We start from the raw sequence: 27,072 nt of genomic DNA, 5'->3' as shown, positions 1-27,072 counted from the left end.
CCACTGCCACCATTACCATTGCCTTCCGAAAGCTGGAGAGCCATAACCAGATCGGGTAAAAAAAGGATGGAGCTGTAGGATGGCAGGGATATGTAAACAGGCCTCCTTTAAATCTGTCCAGGATGAAAGGTCACCCAGACTGCTCGCTGCTAGACATGCTACCAAATTCTGAGCTCTGCATTAGCACATGTCCAATACACTGAATTAGCTAAAGAAGTTGGCGTTTTAGGTCTAGTGCTGAATGCACCCCGCTGGCTACATGGCCCCTGAGAATTCTCTTGACTATGTTCCTATATGCAGCCGCTGCCCTGGCACATGGCCTGTGGCCTTTACTGCAGCTGAGAAAGCTGCTTCTCAACATTGGGAGAAAGGGAAGAAAATATTAGTTTGGGAGAAGGAGGAGGAGCAAGAGTCCGTGAGACAGTTGAGTAACCCATTTGCCCTGTGTCCTGGCTGCCCACTTTTGCTGAAAAAGGAAACTCTTGGTCCTCTGAGTGCCCTGCTTAGAATTGGGAGAGGCTGGTTCAGAAGTGGAAAATGTGGGAGACAGGGATGTTTCTGTCAGACTGATGAGCCTGAGGAAGGAAACGAATGAGGAATCTCTCTCTGTGTGGCTTGTGCTTTCAGGGAGATTAGCAGATGGAGGAGGGAAGGTCAGGGGCTGGACCTGAAAAGTTTTTGAGAACAACTCCTGTCGTTAATCTGAGGTAACATTTTCAAAAGTATCCGTGACTTAGGAGCCCAAGTCCCATTTTCAACAATGATTTAGGTGCTAGGAGCCTAATGCTCATAGGACAACGTTCACTGCAGTACAGACAGCCACTTCCTGCTGTCGTTCTGTTCTGGGTCTGGCAGCTACCAGCCCAGTGGGACCTGGGTCTTTAATTCTAGCCCCTAGATGTTATCGCAGTACAAATAACTAATAATGCCAAGCCTCGTAGAGTGGGAAGCATTTCTGCTGTCTTGTGTTTGACACCGTAAGTGTTCATAGCAAGATGCGCTGACCAGTTGATAAATTGGATGTAACTTCGAATCCCAGTGGAGCCATAGAACAAAAGGCCCAGTGTGTGCAGGAGGTTGGGGTTTGGGATGAGGGCTAGTCACTTATCACAGTAGTATCTGAGCACCTTCCAGTTGCACATTAAACCACATGACATGCATCTATCACATGTCCATTCTCTCATCCCCTGAGAGGGAGAAGGGTGTGCGGTAGTGGGCTTTAGTTTGGAGTTTTTGTCTTACTAAATATATACCCGTGTGGCTAGACGTTGACATTAGAGAAGGCAAAGCCAAAAACATTCTCCTTGTACTGTGAGCGGAAGGTGGGGAGGGCTGGGACAGTCCTTAGTTCCTAGGGAAGTTAATTCCACCGCCTCGGACCAGCCCCTGAGAAAGCTCCATCTCCCGCTCAGGCGAGCTTTACCCTTATTGTAGAGCGCTCCATTGGGCCAGAGGAGTACTGTGGTCCCCTGAAGCTCTATTGAAGGGTTGGGGAAGCAATAGGAGGAAGTGGAGAGGCTTATGTCAGCCCTGCTGATTGAGGGAGTGTGTCTGTCATTTGTGAAGTGGGGTCCTAACTTAGAGGCCGTGTTAGAGCTTTGTCTGCTAATGGATTCCCGGGGAGTAGCTGTGCTAAGAGTGTTTCTTCCAACTACGCCTGGCAAGATGAGGGTGACCATTTCTTTTGGATGAAGGGAACTTGCTACTTGCATCTGCACCTTTGTGTCCTCTGCACTAGGCTGCTGTAACGTGGTCTTCTTGGGGCTATCTCCTAAGAAAACCTGGAAAGTGAAACTGGTGCTGATTTGGCTGCCTGAATTTTTGGTGGAGCTTCAGATCAGGAGTCCTGGCTCTACACTGGGTGTTTTATTCTTTACTTGTGGAGTTTGGGGAGTTGGTTTTAAACTATAACGTTCTAGGGCAGTAGTTCTCAAACGTTTGTACTGGTGACCCCTTTCGCATAGCAAGCCTCTGAGCGCGACCCCCCCCCGTATAAATTTAAAAACACTTTTTTATATATTTAACACCATTATAAATGCTGGATGCAAAGCGGGGTTTGGGGTGGAGGCTGACAGCTCGCGACCCCCCCATGTAATAACCTCGCGACCCCCTCGGGGTCCCAACCCCCAGTTTGAGAACCTCTGCTCTAGGGCCTGGCTCCACAAAGGACTTAAGCACCTAGAAAATCACAGGAATACAGAGATCCACAGAGTCTGAATTAGGCACCTAGCCTCCCTATGCAATGAGTGGGAAGGGTTAGACACCTAAGACTGGGATCCCCCAAAGCTGGCACACACTGCAGGGACCGGCACAAGCTAGCTAGTGGGAGATCCTGAGGAGAGGGTGTGTTCTAAGCCCTCTCAGGGAGCACCTAGAGTCCAGGCTGTAGGGAACTACCTATCTCTGCTTGTGATCCACTACTGGGAACCCCTCTCTGGAGTCGGGCGACTCAAGGACACAAGTTGTTTCATGTGAGAATTAATTACTCCCCTGCCCGACTCCACCCACAATGGCCAGATTAGGAGGAAGCAGCGGGGGTACTGCCCTTATCACCTTTAGCCCAGTGGTAAGAGCACACACCTGGGACATGGGAGACCTGGGTTCAGTTCCCCCCGTGCTTGATGTGGAGAAAAGATTTGAACAAGTGTCTCCCACCTCTCAGGGGATGCGCTAACTACTGGGCTTTGGGATATTCGGATGTGGAACTCCCTGAATCTCTCTTGTTGAAGCCTCTTCCTCTGGCCAGCTTTCGAGTGGGACATGATCCAGTAAGTGGTCTCTGAGTACGCCTGCCGGATTGGGCCCCACAGGTGAGTTAGGTGCTCATACGCCTGTCTTCTGCCAGGTTGGAGGTTGCTGTGGGGAATCAGGTGGGAGATAGGTACCTGGACACCCAGAGGAAGGCAGAAGTGTTCATGCCCGGAGCCAGGAATTTAGGTTCCTAGGGAACTAGTACAGAGGAAATGTAGGCACTGAGGCTCCGTCCTCACTACGGGGGGGAGGGAGGGGGTCGATTTAAGATACGCAAATTCAGCTACGCGAATAGCGTAGCTGAATTTGACGTATCCGAGCCGACTTACCCCGCTGTGAGGACGGCAGCAAATCGACCTCCGCGGCTCCCGCGTCGACGGCGCTTACTTCTACCTGCGCTGGTGGAGTACAAACGTCAATTCGGGGATCGATTGTCGCGTCCCGACGAGACGCGATAATTCGATCCCCGAGAGATCGATTTCTACCCGCCGATTCAGGCGGGTAGTGTAGACGTAGCCTGAGTGATTTTAGACACCTATGGGGTTAGGCGGCAACCGAGCGGGTGTTTTGTGGATTGCCGTGGCACCTAAAACTGGAACTTAGGCTCCTAAATATATAACCTTTTTACAGTTTTTCATAACATTTTCTTTGCCAGAAGACGCTGTTTGGGTTTCACGAGCCACCCTCTTCAAAGTCCTGGGGGCGCTCTGTGTGGCGTGCGCTGGTATTATCGGAAGCCAGTACATGAACATTCGCACCTGAGACTGGCTCCCATCGGGCCTGCTCCCTGCCTACAGGTGTGTGTCCTTTGACTCTACTCTGCCAAGTTACATTTAGCCATTAGCAAAAGAAGCTGTCCACAGCGATGTCCCATTAGCAAACCTATTTGTCTGACATAGTCTGTATGCCAGATGGAAGCTGGTTAAGTGACTCACGCTGTATTCTAAGTACACCTCTACCCTGATATAACGTGACCCGATATAACACGAATTCGGATATAACGCGGTAAAGCAGCGCTCCGGGGGGCGGGGCTGCGCACTCTGGCGGATCAAAGCAAGTTCGATATAAGGCGGTTTCACCTATAACGCAGTAAGATTTTTTGGCTCCTGAGGACAGCGTTATATCGAGGTAGAGGTGTAAAATGTGCTTAGCAGTTCATTAGACTTTGGCATCCATAACTAATTACATTTGTAGCATCACTCATAGGCGCCGACTTTTTGGTTCCCAGGGGGTGCTTCTCCACCCCTTCCCACAAGCCCCCACCTCCGCCTTGGCTCTTCCCGCCACTGCCTCCCCCGCCCCGCCTTTTCCTGCTCCATCTCCCCCAGAGCCTCCTGCACGCCATGGAACAGCTGATCGCAGTGGGTGGGAGGCACTGGAAGAGAGGGGGAGGAGCTGATCAATGGTGCTGCTAGCCGGGTGGGAGGCGCGGAGGGGGAGGGGGAGGCGGGGCTGCCAGTGCATGCTCAGCACCCACTATTTTTTTTCCGTGGGTGCTCAGGACTGGAGCACCCACAGAGTCGGCGCATATGGCATCGCTTATAAGGCAGGGGCTCTTACACGGCAATATGCTAACGTCACAGGGTCTCTGCCCCAGTTCAGGGCCCGCTCATGGCGAGAATATTTTATATGGTCTCTGGCCAGTGCCTTTTATCTGTGGATCTCCAAGCCCTTCAGGAGGCGCTCTAAGTAAAACTTTGTTCCAGTCAGATAGAGGATGTCCCTTCTTCCTGTTCTAAGTACCTTGGGCCTGATTTTTCTGCCCCGGTTCAAGCCCCTTTGCGCCACCCAGGTGGCACAGATGAGCTGAATCTGGCTCTGAGGATTCCCCCAGCATAGCCTAGTCAACTCAGACACCAAATACTCCCCACCCTGCCCTGGTGTAGGGGTGGTGCCCAGGGTGGAGCATGTCCATGCTACACTGAATCACAGCTGGCTCAAGGTATATAGGGACCCTATATTGCTATAGTGCCTAGAGGCCAACCAGGTCAGGACCTTGACGTGCTGGGTGCTGTGTAAACCTAGTAAATGACAGCCCCTGTCCCAAAGAGCTTGCATTGCACGTAGCCAGCTGGTCTAAAATAGAGTAGCACCTAAGCTGCTCTTGCTCGTGCTGCTAGGCTGGGGCAGGTATCATGGGATTCACGGAGACTGTTTGGTCCCTCCTTCACTTATCCCAAGGGTATCTTGGTACAAGAGAAACTCTGTCACTACGTTCTGAGGGTGGGAGTGTCTTAAATCTGCATCATCGCCCCTCTCGCACTATATCCCCCACAGTTATGGCTTACATTAGCCGCCATCTTTTGTGCAAACATTCACCCCTGCTTCCCAAAGCCAAGAGAGCAACAACTTTTATACTCACGCTACTGAGTTATCCATACAATGGAGAGGAAACGAATTAGAACCAAATAAAACTTACCAAAGTGTGTTTTCTCTCTAAGCAAAACATAAGTATTAGCATTAGTCACTAGGCAGCTAACTTGCCTGTAAATCTGTGGTTTGTTTTTCATTAATAGTGTAATCTACAGAGGTGTTACTCAGGCCATGAACAACCATATGTTGTAGCATTCTATGCATGTTACCTAGAACACACTGCTGCTATCTCCTAACCTGACGTATGTATTTTCATTTTTTTTCCAGATCCTCTGTCCACCTGGATCTCACCTGTCATCCAAAATAAAAAACATCAGCACCTGTTACTGTTTTGTGTTTGTGTTAATACAGAGCTCCAAAATTACAGTTGTTGCAACAAGCTTCTGTTATAAAGTCCTATGTTAATCCACCAAGAATTTTGGCTTAGAAATTTGATTTGGTATGAAAGTTACCAGATTTGCTCTGAAGGCAAAGGAAAAAATTTCTGCAAAGTTTGAAGAAAATGAATCAAACAGTTTGAGTTACAGATCATTTAAAAAAATACCCCATGTGAAAGTTGGCATGTCTAACATTTTCGTTGGGTCCCTCTAGCTCACAAAAAGATTTGTTTGTTATCCTTCACATTTTCATAGAGTTAAATTTCCTGGGAAACTCATGCCTTGGCTCTATTGGGAGAAAATAGATTGTAATTAAGCAAACTTTATTAATGTTTTTTGTTGGGAGCCAATTCTGTTCCCTTTCCTAAGTGTGTGATGCATTGGGTTTTAGTTCTGTTTTGATTGTTTTGGTTATTGACCAGATATTATAGGTGTGTGTGTGAGTAAGTTGATTTCCATTGGTGGGTTACAATTTAGAAAGGACATAAGGTTCCTTCTGTATCTGAGAGCTAAGCATAGCTTTCTTTTACTTCAAGTTTGGACTGAGTTTGGAGCTTCAAGATCAGGGTTCTGGACCCACCTTCTGCACCCTGTGTGATTTGTAACTGTGAGGATATAGCCCAGGATTGGGCAAACTTTTTGGCCCAAGGGCCACATCTGGGTATGGAAATTGTATGGTGGGCCATGAATGCTCATGAAATTGGGGGTGCGGGTGAGGGCTCTGGCTGGGGGTGTGGGCTCTGGGGTGGGGCCAGAAATGAGGATTTCAGGGTGTGGGAGGGGGCTGAGGCAGGGGGCTAGGGGGAGGGCTCGGGCTGGGGGTGCGGGCTCTGGGGTGGGGCTGGGGATGAGGAGTTGGGGGTGCAGTTTGCTCCGAGCTGGGACGGAGGAGTTTGGAGGGTGGAAGGGGGATCAGGGCTGGGGCAGGGGGGTTGGGGCGCACGAGGGGGCCAGGGGTGCAGGCTCCAGGCAGCACCTACCTCAAGCAGCTCCCAGAAGCAGCGGCCTGTCCCCCCTCTGGCTCCTCCGCCCCTGCAGCTCCCATTGGCCACGGTTCCCATGCGGAGCTCCCTGGCTGCCCCTACGTGTAGGAGCTGGAGGGGGGACAGGCTGCTGCTTTTGGGAGCCGCGCGGAGCGGGGCAAGACCCGGATCCCGCTCCCCGGCAGGAATTTGAGGGCCGGATTAAAACGTCTGGAGGGTTGGATGCGGCCCCCAGGCTGTAGTTTGCCCACCTGTGATATATCCTCTTCATAGTTAAGATTACAACGCATTAGAAAACTGACTTTGATCCCCTTTGTTAGACAAGAAAGAAGGGGGTTAAAAAGACAAACCATCTTGTTTTCACATTTGTAGGACGGAATGTCAGTGACAATAGAATATTTTCTAATGTTTTTGAGTAAACTGAGTAAGGGCTTTTTGAGATTTAAATCATCTGAAGTGCCTCATTTTCGTAATGTGTGGAGCGTGTGTGTTGTTTCTTTGTGTGATCATGCTGGGCCAAGAGAGGGATAGTGTACCACGAGTGTGAAACATAAGTAGATCTTGACGGGCTGAAGCAAGAGGCAGTTTTCAATGATAGGAATAGTAAAATGTTTACAAAATTGCCATTATTTGAAAACTAGACATTAGTCTCTGTCAGTGAAGCCAAGGAGAAAAAACTTGGTGAGGGAGAATTTTCACTGTCAACCTCTGAACTAGCCCAGGTTACTCCTCAGAAGTGAGAGGAAACATCAATGGGGAAATTCTGGCCCTTTTGAGAACAATAGAGATTTTGCCCTTGACTACAGTGGGGCCAGGACTGCACCCTAGGGCAACTCTCCCTGCCTTTCTCGCCAAAGTGCCTCCTTCACCTGGGGCAATACGTACTGGGGTAACTGGGGAAAAGAAAATATAAATGCCCTGGAAAAGGTCACATAAGAAATTTTGGATAAGGCTGGGGACAGAATCCTGCTACACATTTAAGGCTAGAAAGGAACATTCTGATCATCAAACAGGCCTTGTGCATAGTACAGGCCAGAGACTTTCACCCAATATTCCTACAGCAGCTGAATAACTTGCTAGGAGACCCATCTTGTATCCAGTACACCAGGGGTTCTCAAACTGGGGGGTGGGACCCCTAAGGGAGTCGTGAGGATATTACATGGGGAATCGCGAGCTGTCAGCCTCCCCCCCAAACCCTGCTTTGCCTCCAGCATTTATAATGGTATTAAATATATTAAAAAGTGTTTTTAATTTATATGGGGGGGTCGCACTCAGAGGCTTGCTCTGTGAAAGGGGTTACCAGTACAAAAGTTTGAGAACCACTGCAGTACACCACACTGCCTGTCACTGTATCAAATCCATGTACTTAGGTCAACGGTCAATTTCAGCTAATAAATCCTCGCCACCCTTTTAAGAGGATTTGAGAACTACATGTAATAAAGCAATAGAAATGCAAAGCATTAAAACACAGGTTCAGTAGCTTAACAGTAATGTGGCCTAGGGCGTTAGACACTAGCTGTGGAACCAGGAGAGCAAAGTTCTAGTCTCGGTCTGATGCTTAATCTGCTAAAATTTATGGTTTGTGTTTGGAGTGGTGAAGGCCAGCTGTACCGTGCATGCAGGGATCACTTAGCTACATTTGTGTAGCTTGTCAGCTGTGTTTTGAATGAGACAGGGTTCTGCAGGAGCCAAAATTAGCTTAGCTGGCACCACCCACCTCTTTAATTCAATAATTTGGTGACACAGCCCATTAATTTAACCCTTTAAAAACTTCCTTCATTTACTTTACAAAATATAAGAAAATTGTGTGTGCTTACATAGGCAGTGTAGGATTTGTTACCCAGACCTAAAAAGTATGATCTAAGATCTAAAACTAAGACTTTGTAATTACATTGGGCCAGAATTTGATCCCTTTCTTAGCCTTAGTGTCTTACGCTATATGAAATCCTTTTGGTATGACTGAGTCTCCTCTGGAGTAAGGTGCAACTCAGAGCATGTAGGGCTTCATGGTCTACCCCATAGTGGTTTTCTTCAGTGGTAGAGCTCAAGGTTATTATGCCTGTTTTCCTGCTGGCCTGACTACAGAGATTTGAAATGGCATAAGATACACCTCTACCCCGATACAACGCTGTCCTCGGGAGCCAAAAAATCTTACTGCGTTATAGGTGAAACCGCATTATATCGAACTTGCTTTGATCCGCCGGAGTGCGCAGCCCCGCCCCCCCGGAGCGCTGCTTTACCGCATTATATCCGAATTCGTGTTGTATCAGGCCGCGTTATATCGGGGTAGAGGTGTACTGTGGGCTAGTGGATAAGATGTGGGTCGACCACCTTAAAGGTCAGGGCGGTCACAAGCTGTACCTCAAATCTCCTATGTAGCTTTCAGCAAGTCATTAAAATGTTGGTTTTCTTACTATCCCAACTGATAAATGCCCATTCCTTTGAGACGAGGGCTGTGCTGGCAGGGCATGGAGGAAGAAGTGATTTTGCCACATCTTAGCATTTAATTTCACTTTTGAAACGTAAGCCTGGCTGATTTTTGCAGATTAACAAAAATATTCTCTCATCACTTGTGTCCCCTGCGCATCAGTTCCACTGACAGAGACTCCTATTTAGTATTCAAATAACAGCAATTTCTTAAACATGTTTATTCTTCTTGCCTTTAAAAATTGCCTTTGTCTTGAACCATATTCAGAATCTGCCTGTGTTTTAGATGTAATGGCACACTATGATTTTATTGGGCAGAGTGAGGGAGACAGAAATATTTGATACTACATGATTTAGGAGCACAAGTCCCATTGACTTTCATTAGGAGTTGTGCTCCTAAGTCACTTGGGCACTATTGAAAATTTCATCCAAAAATACTATTGTATTAGTTGTAAACTCTTCAGGGCAGGGACTTTCAGACTGTGGGTCTGTATAATGCACAGCACAATGGGGTCCCAATCTCATGGGGCCTTTAGACTTTACCGTAACCACTAATTAATAACACTTTTCTCAGATTTTTCAGAATTTTTTTGAGTGAGAGACTTAACTCCTCCCGCTTCCACATGTTCAGGGTATTCTTTTCAGGGTTGCCAGGATAGGTCAAAATTGGTCTGATAACGGGATAGGGGTTGCAACGTAAATAATAAAATAACACACAACTGCAGAGTCAGAACCCTGTTGTTCTAGCTCCAACCACTTAAGAGCATAAGAACGGCCATACGGGGCAGACCAAAGGTCCATCTAACCCAGTGTCCTGTCTTCCGACAGTGGCCAATGCCAGGTGCCCCAGAGGGAATGAACAGAACAGGCAATCATCAAGTGATCCATCCCATGTCGCCCATTCCCAGCTTCTGGCAAACAGAGGCTAGGCCTAGGGACACCATCCCTGCCCATCCTGGTTAATAACCATTGATGGACCTATCCTCCATGAACTTATCTAGTTCTTTTTTGAACCCTGTTATAGTCTTGGCCTTCACAACATCCTCTGGCAAAGAGTTCCACAGGTTAACTGTGCTGTGTGTGAAGAAATACTTCCTTCTGTTTGTTTTAAACCTGCTGCCTATTAATTTCATTTGGTGGCCCCTAGTTCTTGTGTTCTGAGAAGGAGTAAATAACACGTCCTTATTTACTTTCTCCACACTAATCATGATTTTATAGACCTCTATCATATCCCCCCTTAGTCGTCTCTTTTCCAAGCTGGAAAGTCCCAGTCTTATTAATCTCTCCTCATATGGAAACTGTTCCATACCCCTAATCATTTTTGTTGCCCTTTTCTGAACCTTTTCCAATTCTAATTGAGCTAAAGGAAGATCTCTTTAGCTGTCACCTATAGGAATATCCTTACATTCAATCTAATCTGTAACCAGCCAATAAAGGGCAACAGGATCCCAAATATACAGTGCCCAATCTTGTAATCATATAAACCAATGGCAAAAGAAGCTTCAGCTAATACCAGCAAAAGCAAGATTGAGATGAAAATTATCCACAACAAAAATCATTAATAGCTTTGGTTAATTACAACCTATTTTAATCCAATTTAGTAACTGAACAAGTTCAAAAGGTGATTTAACAATACGGACAATTTGAAGGGCCAAAAACCAACCCATTTCTGAGCTAGAGGGAGACGAGCATTAATCCAGTCATATTTAAAACAATGGAATGGTTTAAGTGACTAATTGTTTTCAAAACTTGCAGAAACATTTTCCTTTGCCTTCAGAGTAAGGCTATGTCTACACTAGCACTTTTGTCCGTCAGGAGTGTGAAAAAAGCGCCCCTCGTAGCATGACCAAATGTCCCAATTTTATAGGGAGAGTCCCGATTTTTGGGTCTTTTTCTTATATAGGCTCCTATTACCCCCCACTCCCTGTCCTGATTTTTCAAGTTTGCTGTCTGGTCATCCTAGCCCCTCAGAGTGACATACGTTTCACTGACAAAAGCACCGGTGTGGACAGTGGTATGTTGGTGGGAGATGCTTTCCTGCCGACATAGCTACCATGGCACAGAGCGGCTACGTGGGAGACGGTTACAGCAGCGCAGTTGAGCTGCTGTAAGGTCTGTAGTGTAGACATAGCCTAAATGTGGCAGTTTTCAAGCCAAATCAAATTTCCAAACAAAGGGAGCCTAGGATCACAACAAAGATGATCATAGAAGGGAAGAAGCCCATGTGAAGTGCTTGCTGGTTGTGCAGTTTGTCCATGGTGACAAGATCTGCCTATTGTTTGGCTCAGTTTTTCCTATGTTGGAATAGATTTTTTTTAATTCAATGTTGCTACATATCCTAGAATATCAGGGTTGAAAGGGGCCTCAGGAGGTCATCTAGTCCAACCCCCTGCTCAAAGCAGGACCAATCCCCAGACAGATTTTTGCCCTAGATCTCTAACTGGCCTCCTCAAGGCTTGAACTCAAAACCCTGGGTTTCACAGGCCAATGTTCAAACCACTGCGCTATCCCTCCCACAATAACAGTACCCCCATTTTGCAGAGCAGAGAAAGGGGAATTGACTCACCTGAGGGCACCCAGCAGGCCAGGGACTAGAACCCAGATCTTTTAAGTCCCCATCCAGTGCACCTAGACCCCCTTGACCAAGAACCAGAGAGGTCTACATTTATGAGTCCGGCACCAAGAGTTTGGTTTAAAAACCATGAATTTAAAGATAGATAAATAAACACACCTTGCTTTTTTGTTTTGTGTCTTTTTTTATTTGCCTTTGGCTTCCGCACACTGCGGGGTCACGTTCGCAGGCTTCTCTCTGCAAGAGCGTCTCATGGAATCACCTGACTCCAGGCGCTGGTGCCTGGCGAAAAACACCAGGAGACTGGCAGTCTCAGGCCAGTGCCTGGGGCGGGCAAGGCGGGCTGCTTGGGCACCATGGCTGGGTGTGGGGGGCCCAGCAGAGCCAGGCCCGCGGGGGCCCTCCTCAGTGAGGGGCCAGCCTGGCTCAGCCCCCCAGGGCCTCCAGGCCAAGCTCCAAGGAGCTGCGGGGCTGGCTGGGACCAGCACAGCCGGGGGCGGGGCCTGGTGTGGGGGAGGGGAGGTAGCCGGCTGCGCTGCGCAGGGCGGAGGAGAGGCGGTCCCAGGCCGCGGGGCGGGGGGGGGGTCAGGCCCCCTAGAGCCAGCAGCGCCCTCTACAGCCTCGGCGCATCTCAGCCCTCCGGGCCAGGCGCTACCCCTTTAAGGGGGGGAGGGGGCGGGTTCCGTTTGTGGAGACAAAGCCGGGCGCGCGGCCTCTCCGTGGTACCCGGATGGATATGAGGGGGACGCGCTCCCATTGGCCGGCGAGGGAAGGAGGCGGGGCTAGTAACGGGGCCACAAAATGGAGTCTCGCTCCCCTCCGCTTATATAACGTGACCTTTCACCCTACGCGCTCTGCAGCCTAAATTGTCCGCTAAGTGGGCGGGGTTAGCCGAGTAGACAGGCGCGCCACATGGCCACTAGAATGTGCGTGTCCCAGACTGCGACCAATCGGGCGGTGCCGTAGGCGGGAAGGGCCGGCCTGGCGGTAATAGCAGGTTAGGGTGCGCGCGCAGCGCTTCTGCCGGCCGCTCGCTCGGGAGGGGGGAGGGGAATCTCCCGCCATTTTTCAATCCTCCCGCCCGGGTCCTACCGCTGCCGGGGTCGCTGTGGGGAGCCGCCAGGCCCAGCCGGGGCCACTTCGCTTCCCGTCATGGCGCCGCTACTGGGCCGCAAGCCCTTCCCGCTGGCCAAGCCGCTGCCGCCGGGGGAGGCGGGCGAGAGGTTCATCGTCCCTCACACGCAGGAGGCCTTCCGCACCCGCGAGTATCCGCCCGGCCCGTGGGGCCTGAGGGAGGGGGCCGGTGCGGGGCGGTTCCGAGGGGACAGTGGCCGTGCCGGCTCCGTGCGGCTGCCGGCCCCGGTACCGGGAGGGGTGTGACTGAGCGGCCGCTGCCCGGGCTGGGCGTAGGGCTGCTGGCGCTGTCCCGCGGCTGCGAGGAGCTCCCGGTTGGGCTGGGGCAGGAGCGGGCGCCAAAGCGCCCTGGGTGCCGGCCGCTGCCCCGCGTGGCTCCGCGCCCCTCTGGGGGAGGGGCCGCCGCCCGCTCCTGCTGACCGGGCCCGCGGGAGCGTCGGGGCCCCCTTGGCTCGTTGGGCCGTTGACAGCGCTCCGAGGCCTGGCGCTGTCACTCCCCTTGGAGCCCGGGCGTCTCGCCCAGCGGCCGGCGAGAGCTGCTGGTCGCGAAACATCGGCCGGGGGCTCGGGCGGTGGGGTCCTCCCGGCCGGCATTGGCCGGCTCGCAGGTTCCTGCTGTCCAGCTTCTGCCCTGGCCGCCTGGGCTGCGCTTCGCCCGGGTCCAGCCTCGCACCGAAAGTAAACTAGTCCGGCCCCGTTTGCTTTATAGTCGATTTCTGTTCCCCGATGTTGCGTGATTTGTGGGGCAGATGCTTTGCACGGGAGTTTAACGCCTAGCTTACACTTCCGCTGAGAAATCCCAACCGTTTCTGTTAGTTTGTCACTTCTTCCGAGTTCCACCCAAGCTGCTTTAGAACTCCATGTTTCCTAGATTATTGACTGGTTTGGCTTCAAGCTCCAAAATCTGATGGAGTAACTGAATACTTAAATTCATATGGTTAGTCTGGTAGTAAATGCAGATGGTTTGTGAAAACTTGCTTGTGTCTCAGGATAGTCTTGTAAAATTCAGTTCGCGTTTTATGATTTTTAATTTTGTAAAATAAAGGGAAGAGGGGGGAGAAAGAACCCAAGTGTAAGGGTTAATTTGACGAAGGATATTTTAAGAATCTCTGACATACATGCTTGCTGCTTAAACACTTGAAATGGTAAATATGTTAAAAAAAACTAGTCTTGCTAAAGCTTAGGCCCTAGAACATTGCACATTGTTTGTTTTGTAGCCTACATTGTAGGAACTCGCGACTATAACTCTTTTTGAGGACAGATAACTATTAGATTTAACCCATTTTAATTCTTCTTGATTATTGGCCCTCCCTTGCATATAAGGGCAGGTCTACACTTAAAATGCTGCAGTGGCACTTAAGTGAAGATACTCCTACATTGAGGGGAGAGCTTCTCCCATCAGTGTAGTTAATCCATGTCTGTGAGAAGCAGTAGCTATGTCGATGAGAGAAGATCTCCCGCTGACATAGCATTGTCTACACCCGGAGCAAGATCGATATAACTACAGAGGTGTAGATTTTTCACAGCCCTGAGTGATGTGGACTTGGCTTAAGTGTTTGTAGGATCAGAGCCAGAGTAGAAGGTTAGTGGCCCCTGCTTGACAAACTTATACCCCAACTTAAGACATAAAATAAAAATATAAATAATGGAGATATCCTATCTCCTAGAACTGGAAGGGACCTTGAAAAGTCATCGAGTCCAGCCCCCTGCCTTCACTAGCAGGACCAAATACTGATTTTGCTCCAGATCCCTAAGTGGCCCCCTCAAGGATTGAACTCACAACCCTGGGTTTAGCAGGCCAATGCTCAAACCACTGAGCTATCCCTCCCCCCCCCAAGACATGGCAAAATAGTTTGTGTAACAAGAGAATGAGGCAGACAAGAACACATAAGCTAGGAGTGTATAAAGGTTTGAGTGTCTTAGTATAAATATTAATGAGATAAATATCAGAAGCCCCAACTGACCATGTATGTAATAGTTGTCAGTAGGCCTCAGTTTACTCTAGGCATTGGAGCAGAATTGGGAAGGGATTTAAAGGACCAACTTATTTAGCAAGTGTATTTCTTGCATAAGTGGTGGTGTGGAAAACATAGCTCTTGTGGGAAAAATTAAGGAACAGGCAACGGAAGTTGCTTGTCTGCAGTGGATTCTTCTATACAGACAGACAGACAGACAGTTTGAAAGCCCTCTGGGATTCTCCTGTATGAAAGGTAGGCTATAAGTTCGTGGTATTGTAGCATAATAATCAGTGTTCATCACTTCTTGGAGGGATGAAGTGGGTTGTAGGCAAATCAAATTCCATCATAGGAGATGGACCAGTAATTCTGTGCAGAGGACTTAATGTCTACGTAGATAGGTGTGTGGGTGGTTTTATTTGTTTGTTTGTTTGTTTTTAATGGGCTGTAACTCTGCAAACTACTGGCCCTGGAGTACAACAAGTGGGATGGAAACCGCAAGGAGAACTTAGATTGTGGAGGAAATGTATAAATGTCTATAATGTGCGAGAGATCTTGGCAGCCTGTGAGACAAAGGGTCTCCAGAACTTATGAAGACTCTTGCATTAGAAAATGTTCTGTTACTGCACTATGAAGTGCAACCAGGTAATGCCCATAGGAAGGATTATGTAGCCCAGGAGTTGGCAACCTATGGCACACGTGCCAAAGGCGGCACGCGAGCTAATTTTCAGTGGCACTCACGCTGCCCGGATCCTGGCCACCGGTCCAGGGGCTCTGCATTTTAATTTAATTTTAAATGAAGCTTCTTAAACATTTTAAAAACCTTATTTACCTTACATACAAGAATAGTTTAATTATATATTATAGACTTATAGAGAGAGAGAGAGCTTCTAAAAACGTTAAAATGTATTACTGGCACACGAAACCTTAAATCAAAGTGAATAAATGAAGACTCGGCACACCACTTCTGAAAGATTGCCGACCCCTGATGTAGCCTTTGAGAAGGAAGTGTAAGTCTGAGATTCAGACAGGTATTACTAATGCATTCAATACAATGAAATGGTGTTGGGGTGCCTTAATTCAATGTGAATGTTCATTTTTTAAGTCTGAATAAACCTACAGTTCATGTGACTGACATCTTAGATGTTGTGGGATATGACATATTGAAAGGAGCTTAGAAAAGCAACAAGATTGGGGCTTGGAGGCTTTAATGACTATTACAATTTCAATATACAGCAGGGTGGATTGACTTTAATTTCTGGTTTTAATCATGTTTTAAATCAGTAAGCAGTAAACCTTGAGTTAAACCATTTGATTTTAATTGTTATGCATTTGTACTTATTTATTTTCCTAAAAAAAAGTTGCTTTTTATTAGTTGGTTACTATTAAAACATGTCGATTTGCAACTAAATATAGTCTTTACACTAAATTTGGTCCTTCCTTGATGCACATTTATTTAAGCAGTTCTATAACATAAGGTACATTTATTCAGATTCTTAATTTTTACATTTTTTATATTAGAAAATGGTGAATAATGTATTTTACTAGATTAATTTTTTACTTGTGGTTTATATCAAACTCTATTTGGTTGGGAATTCCAAAGCAATTAAAAATACTGAAAAACAAAAAAAAACTACCTTAAATGTGCTGGATACATAAGAAATTTTTTTCTCAAAACATGTTTTCCGTTTGAAACTGACTTATTAAGAAAAGAAAGTATTATCTGCAGTTAGTGAATTAAACTTACTGTTTCTTGTCAGCATGCCCTTCAGATTTTAGAACTAGTAGATCTCGCTCTCTTACACCTAGTTTTCATTCATAGTTTGGAAGTGTGCATTTTCAGTTTACTATTGGTTTTTAAGAACTAATCATTTAATTGAACTAGCTGAATAAACTGCAGTGATGAAAATATTCCCTGTTCCTGCAGAACCAGCTACTGCTGTCAAAAGTTGGTTTAGCACTTCAACAAACTTTGGTTCCAGGTGCTTAGCCAGTGGCCTTCACCAGTTCAGTGGTTTGACTTTAATTAAGTTGTTGGAAGTAAACATACACTACTACTTGTTTGTTTAATTTAAATTATTTTAACAGATTATAATACATTTATGCTTTAACACTGGTTGTCATAATTTCAAATTTTTAAATAGGTTTAATTTTAAAAATAAGCCTGTATTAAATTTTAAATAAAAAAATCTGATTTAAATACAATCATTTTTAATTATATTTTTATGCACCTTGATATGTATGTGTTAGTTAATTAGTAAGGGGATGTGAGGTATATGTCTTCAAATGGTTGAAGGGTGTAATTGCCAAGGAAAAAGAGGAATTGTTTATTGTCAAGAGAGGCGAGGCGAGTGGCAGGGTGAAGAGTCTCTGGGTTTTCATCCTAAAGCTGCTTTCAAGGCAATCAGGCTCCAAGACATTTAGACCTTCTCTTCCCTAGGAAAAAAGATGTGTAAGGGCATGTCTTCACTTGCAACGTTAAAACGTTGCCATAGCAGTGCTTTAATGTGGCTGTGTAGTCGCGGCAGCTCTCCCAGCGCTATAAAAAAACCACCTTCACGAGGGGAGTAGCTTCCAGTGCTGGTGCATTGTCTACACTGCTACTTTACAGCGCTGAAACTTGCTGCGCTCGGGGGGGATGTTTTTTCACACCCCTGAGTGAGAAAGTTGCAGCGCTGTAAAGTGGCAGTGTAGACAAGGCCTTAGTTAAGAACAAAGGTGTCAGTTAAGAACCCACCGTTTTCCCTAGCGAAGACAACCTTCAGCACTTTCCTCTGTGTTGTGTAGGTTCTTATACTGAATCCATCAACACGATGTAAAGTGGAATCTGGTGGCACCTGAAAGACTAACAGATTTATTTGGGCATAAGCTTTCAGTGGTAAAAACCCACTTCTTCATGTAAGAAGTGTGTTTTTGTTTTTGTTTTTTACCCACAAAAGCTTATGCCCAAATAAATCTGTTAGTCTTTAAGGTGCCACCGGACTCCTCATTGTTTTTGTGGATACAGACTAACACAGCTACCCCTCTGATGATGGAAAGTGAAATTCTTTGGATTTTGTCTAAGGGTTAACTGTAGGTCATACTTACTAAAATATGGAAGTTAAGACTCTCTGCAGGAAAGTATGAAGGGTGGCAAACAGTGGTGAGCTCAACTTCCATATGGGCAGGGTGGAGGGATGGGCTGGTCAGTGGAGCTTGAATACTTATTTGGGCTTTGGGCTTATTTGCAGCTGTGCATGGCCGCCCTCCACCACCAAATCCCCTTAAAGCCTTTTTAGAGGAAAAACACCCTGCCGAGTCCACTGCATGCTAGATGAAACCTTAGGCTTCTGGTCTGTGACTTGGAATGAGCCTTGTTAATTGTGTGGCTCTGGAGAGAGGTGGGATGAATCACTTGGCAAAGCCAGAAATACTCTTCTGCACAGGTTGGCTAATGGGTCTACCCAGAATCAGGTAACATTTACTTTACATCACATCTCACTTGGCTTTATGCAGCATACACATGGGAAGGGAGCAGTCTGCAATAAGTTTTCCTAATTCAGGAATCTGATATCCTGTCAAAAAGATGAACTTTGCCTTGTGTGGCCCAAGTGTCTCTTTCCCAGTGTGTAGGGTGGCTAGCTTGTGACTTCTTTAGAGATGTATTTCGTTTACACTGATTGTGGTTTAGAAGAATGCAACTGGTATGCACTGTGCAAATCGCACAGTTTGAGACTCTACTTAACTGACCTGAGAGTGAGGGAAGGAATGCTGAAATCGAAAGTGGCCTGTCCTTAAGCAGTGTCATTTGTTTGAAAGCAGTGTTGTTTTTCCCCAAAAAATAAAGCTTGCTGCTCTCTTATTTGTCTCCTTTTGTTTAGTATGTGTTCTAAGGCAATGAGCTGGGTCTGAAAGAGTTCAGTATCTCCTACTTTGGAGTAGCACAGAAAATGGTAGAGCGAGAGGTTTCACAAAAGGGAAATGCTTTGCAGATGGGCGAAGGACAAACTTTCAGATCTTGGCATGTGGGTGTCCAGAAAGTTAAAATATGGTTGGAAAATAGTATTATAGGCAGCATCAAAACAGTATCGCGTCATACTGAAGAGACTCTTAGTCATATGAACTTTGTCACCCTTGTGGCAAATTATTTTTAAAGCCAAGACATAAAATAAAAAAGCATGTTTGATATTAAACACTGTAGTTACGACAAATGTGACAGTGTCATCATCAGGCTAAGAATCAGTTTGTTAGAAGTACATTAACCATGTTTATGATAAGTGATTGCTTTCTCCGTGGTTAATGCAAATGGAAGTAATTCAAAGATGATTCTCAAACTGTTGCCTAGTGGATACTACTTGTAGGGATATTAATGGCTTCCCAACAATGAAAAAGCTGCTTAGCTGCTTTAATCAGTCTTGTATGTGTTAGGTTGATATATATATATATTTTTTTAAAAGATTAAGCATTCTAAGGGCTGGTCCACACTAACCCCCCAGTTCGAACTAAGATACGCAACTTCAGCTAAGTGAATAACGTAGCTGAAGTCAAAGTACCTTAGTTCGAACTACAAGGTACTTACCGCGGGTCCACACGCTGCAGGCAGGCTCCCCCGTCGACTCCGCGTACTCCTCTCGCGGAGCAGGAGTACTGGCGTCGACGGCGAGCACTTCCGGGATCGATTTATCGCGTCTAGACAAGATGCGATAAATCGATCCCAGAAGATCGATTGCTTACCGCCGAACCCGGAGGTAAGTATAGACGTACCCTTAGAAGCATTCTTCTTCTTTAGAAAAGATTCTTTGTTTTAGCACAACTTAGTCTTCCAGGTTTTAACACCTGAGTGCTCTTTAGTGTCTTACCTAAATGTGAGAGATTGTCCATTGCCAAAGTGGTATTCATCTGTTAAATTGAACTTGCATGTTATCCATAGATATTTTTGCAAGTCATCAGTAACTGATCTGGAATTTTTTTTATGAATGCATCTTCAAGGCTCATGGAAATTGCAACCACCACCTCAGTGCTGTTGTTGGAGAAGCTATTTGGTTATAACAGTGAGACAGTCCTGAATCTGATCTGTCAGGTGGCTTGAAATTAGAAAGATTGGATCTCTTTCCAATTTGAATGGAAAGAACTAAATAGAACTTGCACACCTGAATGGTTTAACATATAGTAATCTCTGTAATAGCATATCCTGTTTTTCTGGGTTCAGTCCCTGAATCACAAAATACTATCTAGTCTGTATACTTCCTCGGACTGTTTTGTAGGAGCTGGGAGACACAAAAAGCAGGGTAGCATTTGTGAACATGAACCTGGAATACTAGTTAAAGAATGTGGCCAGAGGTCAGCATTGATGGGCGCTGACCAGCTGTAGTTGGAGTTGAGTTGCATTTGGGTGACAGAGCTGGACTGGAATGGGGAGGCACCCTATGGATTGTAGACTGGTGAGTTGTTATACCTGCTGGCTTTAAAATTATACTCTAAAATCATAGAATTTTTATACACTGGGATTTTGCTTCTTCGTCCATGAATGCAAGGAAAAAATGTATACAGAAAACCTGGAGGTGTGGAAAATAGTGTTAGAAATGTGTTAGTCCCAGCTAAAACAAGGCATTTATGTGCTCTTTCAGACTGGCCACAGAAGGAGCTGAGTCTGTCTTCAGGGACAGAACAAAGGCCCAGCATGTTGTGTGGCAGCAAAGCGGACCCTTAACTATCTTCCCCAGCCACAGATGCAGCACACAGTCTACCAATTTTGCAAACATTTAATAACTTTTAGACATCAAAGATGTGTCTTCTGTTACTATTTGTTAAACGTTATGTTAAATATTTAACAAATAAGGGCACCCTCTCCTACTTTTTTCTCTGGCAATTATATGTGCTAGTGTAACTGAACACTTGGTGTTCTAATGTTGTCTGTATTTGGTCGGTGTGTGGGTGGTGTGTTTATGGGGTGGGGGATGACTCCCAAAAGACAGTTGGGACAACTGTTGCTTGCATGTTTGGGATTCTGTCTACACTGAGAGCCGGGATTGTCAGTGCCTCTCAAGAGAAATGATTTAGGCACTTTTCGTTCTTGCTAAAAAGTTGTAGGTAGGGCTTTAGTTCAGTGGCTGTAGTTTGTCAAGTTTACTGCTGAAATGGTTGGTAGTGGCTGTAAATACAAGTAGGAATCTTAGTTTCACAATTAGCTCTCTCTGCCTAGTATCTCTAGAGAGCTGGTTAAAATAACGTCTTAGACAACCTGTGTACTTGATGCAGTATCAAGAAAAAACTTCTGTCAGGGTTCACTGTAAAAAATAATCTGTGAAGGATATCTCCTGTAAGTGAAGGCAAAGATCAAGTTCTGGAACTTGAAAGTTAGTGATTCCATCTAACATACTAAACAGGTATTTAAAATGAAAACCAGGGCACAGTGAATGCTTCTGTACACTTAATACTGGTGAAAAGATTGGGAATGCCAGAAGCTTTTTTTTTTTTTTTTTTAAATACAGGTTTTTATCATCAACACACGCTTCTGGGGGAGGGGAATGTCTAACGCTTTGGCTAGTGGCAACCTTCTCTAAAGATGACCTATTCCCAGTTTAGTCTCTTGCATGACATTGGTTGCTGTGGATACAAATGCAATACCTACTTGCCACATGCATCATATCATTTGTGGCTCAGTTTTCTCCAGCTGGAATAGTGTGAAGGGGACCCACAAAGACTGGGATTAATAGTTGTATGTCTTTCCTTCTTAACCAGACTCTGTGGAAAAATGTAATGCTAGTGTGAGTAGCCCAAGGCTTAGTTTAACTGAGACACACTAACTGTAGGTACCATAATATCCTAGAAGTAATTTCCAGCACTGAATAGCACTGCCTTCCACGGGAGCATAAGAGTGAGATATCCTTCACAGGAAGGGTTGTAAACTACTCGGTTAGCCAAACTGTGTTTATTCCTCTGTCACTACAGTGATACGTAGTTATTGTAAGTGTGCTTTACCTTCCATGCTTGGTGTTTTATTGCAACTCTGTTTCCAAGGTAAAGACACTTTTCCTTGCCTCTCCTCTACTTTTTGCCCCCTTAATTCCCAGTGTTTAATGACCAAAAAAACCTGCAACTTGAGGCTGGTGTTGATATATGAAGAAGCTAATATTAAAGTTCAGCTGAACGGAAAGGAACCAATTCTACTAACTTAACAAATTGCTTGTTTTGGAAATTCAAGGAACTTGCCATGCAGTAATTTAATCTCTAATTATAAACTGTCTTTAATTCTGGAATTTACAAGTACAGGATGGAGTAAGAACCTCGTCTCTATTAATTTCCTTTTAATCACATTGTTGTACATTAGTGCAGATGCTCTTTATGCTATTTTTCAAACACAAGCTCTCCAATTTAACTTAAATTTAGAATAGTGTGTACATACAGAAGCTAAGGTTTGGCTCTGCAGAACTGCAGCATAATATTGTCTCCTAGTCTAGTCAAATGGAAAGGGCTGTTTAGTACTTTGGTTTTGCTGTCTGCTCCCTGAATCCTGTTTTCCTGAGCTTGATGCTCCTACAGAGAGTACGAGGCACGGCTAGAAAGATACAACGAACGAATATGGACGTGCAAAAGCACAGGAAGCAGCCAGCTGACGCACAAAGAAGCTTGGGAGGAGGAGCAGGAAGTTGCTGAGCTGTAAGTAACAGTGCAGAAGTTGGTATGCATCTATCTTTAGAATTTGGGGGCAGGAGAGCTGCCTTTGGAATGATAGGTGGCTGCTAGTTACACAGCAAGGAGTTTAAGGTTGTGACTAGTTCCTTAGTACTTTGTAAGATTAAAGAAATTTGGCTCCAAATTTGACATACTCACTAATGCAGCTTAATCTGTAATGTTCTTTTCACAAAATAACTCGGAGTACAACATTTGGCATATATCTCAAAACTACCTACACAAAGAGGGAATTTTTCTGTAATTTCTCCTGTTCCACTCATTGCTGAAGGAGAGAAAAAACAAAAGCACCTAAGTAGTGTGACTTTTACTGGTTTCCACAATAATGATGGTGTGCATACCAGCTAACTCTGCGGCGGCAGTTGTTGTTTTTTCCAGATCTGTGCAGGTATCAACCAGTAAACTGGTGCCATTAAATTCAGTAGTATTTCGGAATAAGGTATTGGTGATCTGCTCCACTTGAAACAAACTGCAAAAAAGCAAAATTGCAAGGATAGTTCTGCCAAGCTCTCTCTCTTCCCTACCAGTTGGCCTACCCCCTTTTGTCAGTCTCACAGAGTGGCCAGAACTTTGGTTTATATCCAATGTAAAACTTGCCATGATGAAGGAACCTTTCTAAGGGCAAGTCCTTGATTGAACTAATTAGGTATCTTCTTCCTTAATTGCTGTACTCAATGAAAGTAAGGGAGTTGACCACCTAACAAAGGGCATTTCTTTCTCAGTTTTACATACTGGCAACTTTGGCTTTGTCTCTTTCACTCTATAAAGATGAACTGTTCCCACCTATTTAGTGTGTGTTTATAGATTAAATCTGTCTTGGATATTGCTTCTGCTGTGTTTACTGGAGAGGGAATTGATCATTTTGATTGGAATAAGAGGTGATAGTCCGTGTCCTAGAGAGGAATTGCCTGCAACATTTTTCTTGTCCAATTAAATTGCTCCCTTTTAAAAACTACTTCCCAACCGTCCAAGGTGCCAGAAGCCTTAGACAGAGATATAGTTGTCTTTGATCTCTCCCCAGCTAATGCTCTTCAGTATGAGGGAAATGTATGTTGCTGGTTCTGTAATTGCATAATGTTGAAGTAGCTGAGTCAGTGGATCGCTTGCCTAGCTTTGCTGTCTTAATCTGATGCAGTGATACAGGATTAGCTAACTGCCCCTGTTTTTCTGAAAGTTTTCAGTTACATAAATGAGAGAATGTCTTAATTCAGGTTAGATTCAGATTTTTATATTTTTCTTAAACCAAATAGACGTTCAGTAAAATGTCTCTTAGAGACCAGTCTCCATGTTGAATGAGAATTATAATAAAAATTGTATGCAGCTGCAGATTTAAAACTTAAAGCATTGATCTGAATGTACAAGTTTAGTCAGCCTTTGTCATGAGGAATCCACTGGTTAGTAATCCCTAGAATAACTACAAATGAGGACTCAGTCAGCAAGAGCTACCTTAAATCTAAGAAACAAGAAAACTTTTGATAGGGTGAAGTGGAGTTTTTCTATCACTAAACAAACTTGAATTTGGTGCTTTCATTCAAATTTTTTTTTTTTAAGGGAATGTATGGTGAGAATTCAAACTGACAAACCTGCTCTGATTTAGGAAGTGACCAGGCAAGCTTTCCCCCATCCTTCTAATTCAGTGGTTCTCAAACTTTTTTTGTACTGGTGATCCCTTTTACACAGCAAGCGTCTGAATGCCCCCCCTTATAAATTAAAAACACATTTTTTTATATTTAACACTATTTTAAACTGATATTTTGTGTTTGTTAATATCACTTTTTACAGCAGACTTACTAGTGCAGACTTCATAGCTAGCTAGATGGGCTTGCTAGCTAGACTTGCTAGCTAGATGGGCGGCACATAGTCGCGACCCCCACATAATAACCTTGCGACCCCCTGAGGGATTGTGACCCCCCAGTTTGAGAACCCCTGTTCTAATTAATCATCCTTCACACAACTACATCAGTGGAACACATATTTGCATAGACTAAAATACTGCACAATAATTTATTTAAGTAAGCCCTACTTACTGCATTATAAGACCTATAAAAATATTTTAACAGTATAAACTTAATATGGGAGAAAATGCCAAACTTCAGTTGGGATTGCAATACTCCTGAAGGGAAAACTCATCTTAAAATTAAAAGGTGAAAAGTAGGCCTGTCAATTAATCGCAGTTAACTCACACGATTAACTAAAAAAATTAATCACGATGAATCGCACTGTTAAACAATAGAAATACCAATTGAAATTAATTAAATGTTTTGGATGTTTTTTCTACATTTTCAAATATATTGATTTCTATTACAACACAGAATACAGAGTGTACAGGGCTCAATTTATATTATTTTTATTACAAATATTTGCACTGTAAAAATGATAAACAAAAGAAATAGTATTTTTCAGTTAACCTCATACAAGTACTGTAGTGCAATCCCTTTATCCTGAAAGTGTAACTTACAAATGCAGATATTTTTGTTACATAACTGCTCTCAGAAACAAAACAATGTAAAACTTTAGAGCCTACAAGTCCACTCAGTCCTATTTCTTGTTCACCCAGTTGCTAAGACAAACGAGTTTGTTTACATTTACAGGAGATGCTGCTGCCTGCTTCTTATTTACAATCTCATCTGAAAGTGAAAACAGGCATTCACATGGCACTTTTGTAGCCGGCGTTGCAAGGTATTTACGTGCCAGATATGCTAAACATTCGTATGCCCCTTCATGCTTTGGCCACCATTCCAGAGGACATGCTTCCATGCTGATGATGCTCGTTAGAAAGTAATGCATTAATACAATTTGTGACTGAACTTCTTGGGGGAGAACTGTATGTCTTCGGCTCTGTTTTACCTGCATTCTGCCATATATTTCATGTTATAGCAGTCTCGGATGATGACCCAGCACATGTTTGTTTTAAGAACACTTTCACTGCATATTTGACAAAACACAAAGAAGATACCAATGTGAGATTTCTAAAAATAGCTACAGCACTTCACCCAAGGTTTAAGAATCAGAAGTGCCTTCCAAAATCTGAAAGTGACCAGGTGTGGAGCATGCTTTCAGAAGTCTTAAAAGAGCAACACTCAGATGTGGAAATTATAGAACCCAAACCACCAAAAAAGAAAATCAACCTTCTGCTGGTGGCATCTGATCAGATGATGAAAATGAACATGCGTCAGTCTGCACTGTTTTGTATCGTTATCAAGCAGAACACATCAGCATGGATGCGTATCCTATGGAATGGCGGTTGAAGATGGGGGGACATATGAATCTTTAGCGCATCTGGCACGTAAATATCTTGCGACGCCGGCTACAACAGTGCCATGCAAACGTTTCTGGTCACTTTTAGGTGACATTGTAAACAAGAAGTGGGCAGCATTATTGCCTGTAAATTATAACCAAACTTGTTTGTCTGAGCGACTGGCTGGACAAGAAGTAGGACTGAGTGGACATGTAGGCTCTAAAGTTTTACATTTTTATTTTTCAATACAGTTATTTTTTGCACTTAATTCTACATTTGTAAGTTCAACTTTCATGATAGAGATTGCACTACAGTACTTGTCTGAGGTGAATTGAAAAATACTATTTTGTTTTTTACTGTGCAAATATTTTGTAATCAAAAATAAAGCAAGCACTATACACTTTGTATTCTGTGTTGTAATTGAAATCAATATATTTGAAAATGTAGAAAACATCCAAAAATATTTAAATAAATGGTATTCCATTATTTAATAATGTGATTAATCAAGATTAATTTTTTAATCGCTTGACAGCCCTAGTGAAAAGATAATTGAGTGTTCATGTATCTCATAACTGAGTTACATAAATTAAATTATACACCTCTCCTGGATAGAATACAAAATAACCTGAAGAAATATTGGTTCCTCTAGGCACTACTGCAGTAGAAATGTTTAAGAATAAAAAATATGGAACTTATTTTTCTGGATAGGTATTATATTAAAAAAATCTATTGCCATGTTTTTGGGTCAGTAACACAGGCAGGGTTTGTTTGGTGTGTAGGCAACACTTCATAGGGAGATGGCAATTGCCAGAAAGATAAGTGCTGCCGGCATGGCCCTGTTGCACAGATGTGCTTTGTATTTCTTGTGGGTACAGAAGTGAATTTATATTGGTGACCGTATGAACATTTATTTTTTCTTGTGATAAATCCCACTCTGACCGCTTCCATTATTATTTATTCTAATGTGGTGTCACCTTGAAAGTGTTTAATTCACTGTCAAAATGCTCTCAGTGGCATGAACTGGCAAAACATGTTGCATTTCATATTTTGTTAGCTGGATGATGTAAACTTTTCACATCCTTGTTCAGTTTGAAGGAGGAATTTCCCACCTGGTATGAGAAACTGGTACTGGAAATGGTCCACCACAATACTATCTCCTTGGAGAAGCTTGTAGATGCAGCCTGGCTAGAGATCATGACCAAATATGCAGTGGACGAGGAGTGTGACTTTGAGGTGAGGCTCTAGTTTCAAATACTTGCCATGCTTCTGCTTAATGCCGCTATCCTCAGGAGAGAGGTAAGAGGACGTCACAAACATTTTCCCCTCCAGTCTTCATGACTGTCTAAATTTGGTGCAGAATGGTAGGACTCGCACCTCTTTGTGGAATTCCCTTGATAATGCCTGTTGCCAAAGCAATAGTGTGGAAACCTGTTTCTTAAGCAGAGGCTAACATGGTATTGTCAGAAGATGAGAGTGGCTTGGGCAAAGGAGACTTATGTCATGCCTAGCAGAAGAAGAGGTTCACATCTAACTGCTCTTCTGTTACACACACACACACACACACACACACACACACACACACACACACACA

General features: G+C 44.5%; 1 protein-coding gene and 1 long non-coding RNA gene across 2 annotated transcripts in view; both read left to right on the top strand.

Moving 5' to 3' along the window:
* Window positions 1-2,640: 2,640 nt before the first annotated feature.
* LOC113407849 lies at window positions 2,641-5,812 on the top strand. The gene is made up of 3 exons (XR_003370125.2): window positions 2,641-2,810; window positions 3,407-3,548; window positions 5,392-5,812. It is a non-coding gene; the product is annotated as an uncharacterized LOC113407849 (long non-coding RNA).
* Window positions 5,813-12,498: 6,686 nt separating this feature from the next.
* Window positions 12,499-27,072, top strand: part of BAZ1B (bromodomain adjacent to zinc finger domain 1B) — a 75,580-nt gene continuing 61,006 nt past the window's right edge. Inside the window, exons 1-3 of the mRNA XM_024210924.2 lie at window positions 12,499-12,748; window positions 22,094-22,210; window positions 26,570-26,714. Coding sequence (XP_024066692.1) covers window positions 12,636-12,748; window positions 22,094-22,210; window positions 26,570-26,714 — 375 coding nt within the window. The 5' untranslated portion in view covers window positions 12,499-12,635. The remainder of the gene's footprint in view (window positions 12,749-22,093; window positions 22,211-26,569; window positions 26,715-27,072) is intronic.

This window comes from Terrapene carolina, unplaced genomic scaffold, assembly GCF_002925995.2.
Source record: "Terrapene carolina triunguis isolate 2854851 unplaced genomic scaffold, T_m_triunguis-2.0 Scaffold440, whole genome shotgun sequence".
Lineage (NCBI taxonomy): Eukaryota > Metazoa > Chordata > Testudines > Emydidae > Terrapene > Terrapene triunguis.
The sequence above is the reverse complement of the archived record's forward strand: the minus strand, read 5'-3'. Positions and strand labels throughout refer to the sequence as shown.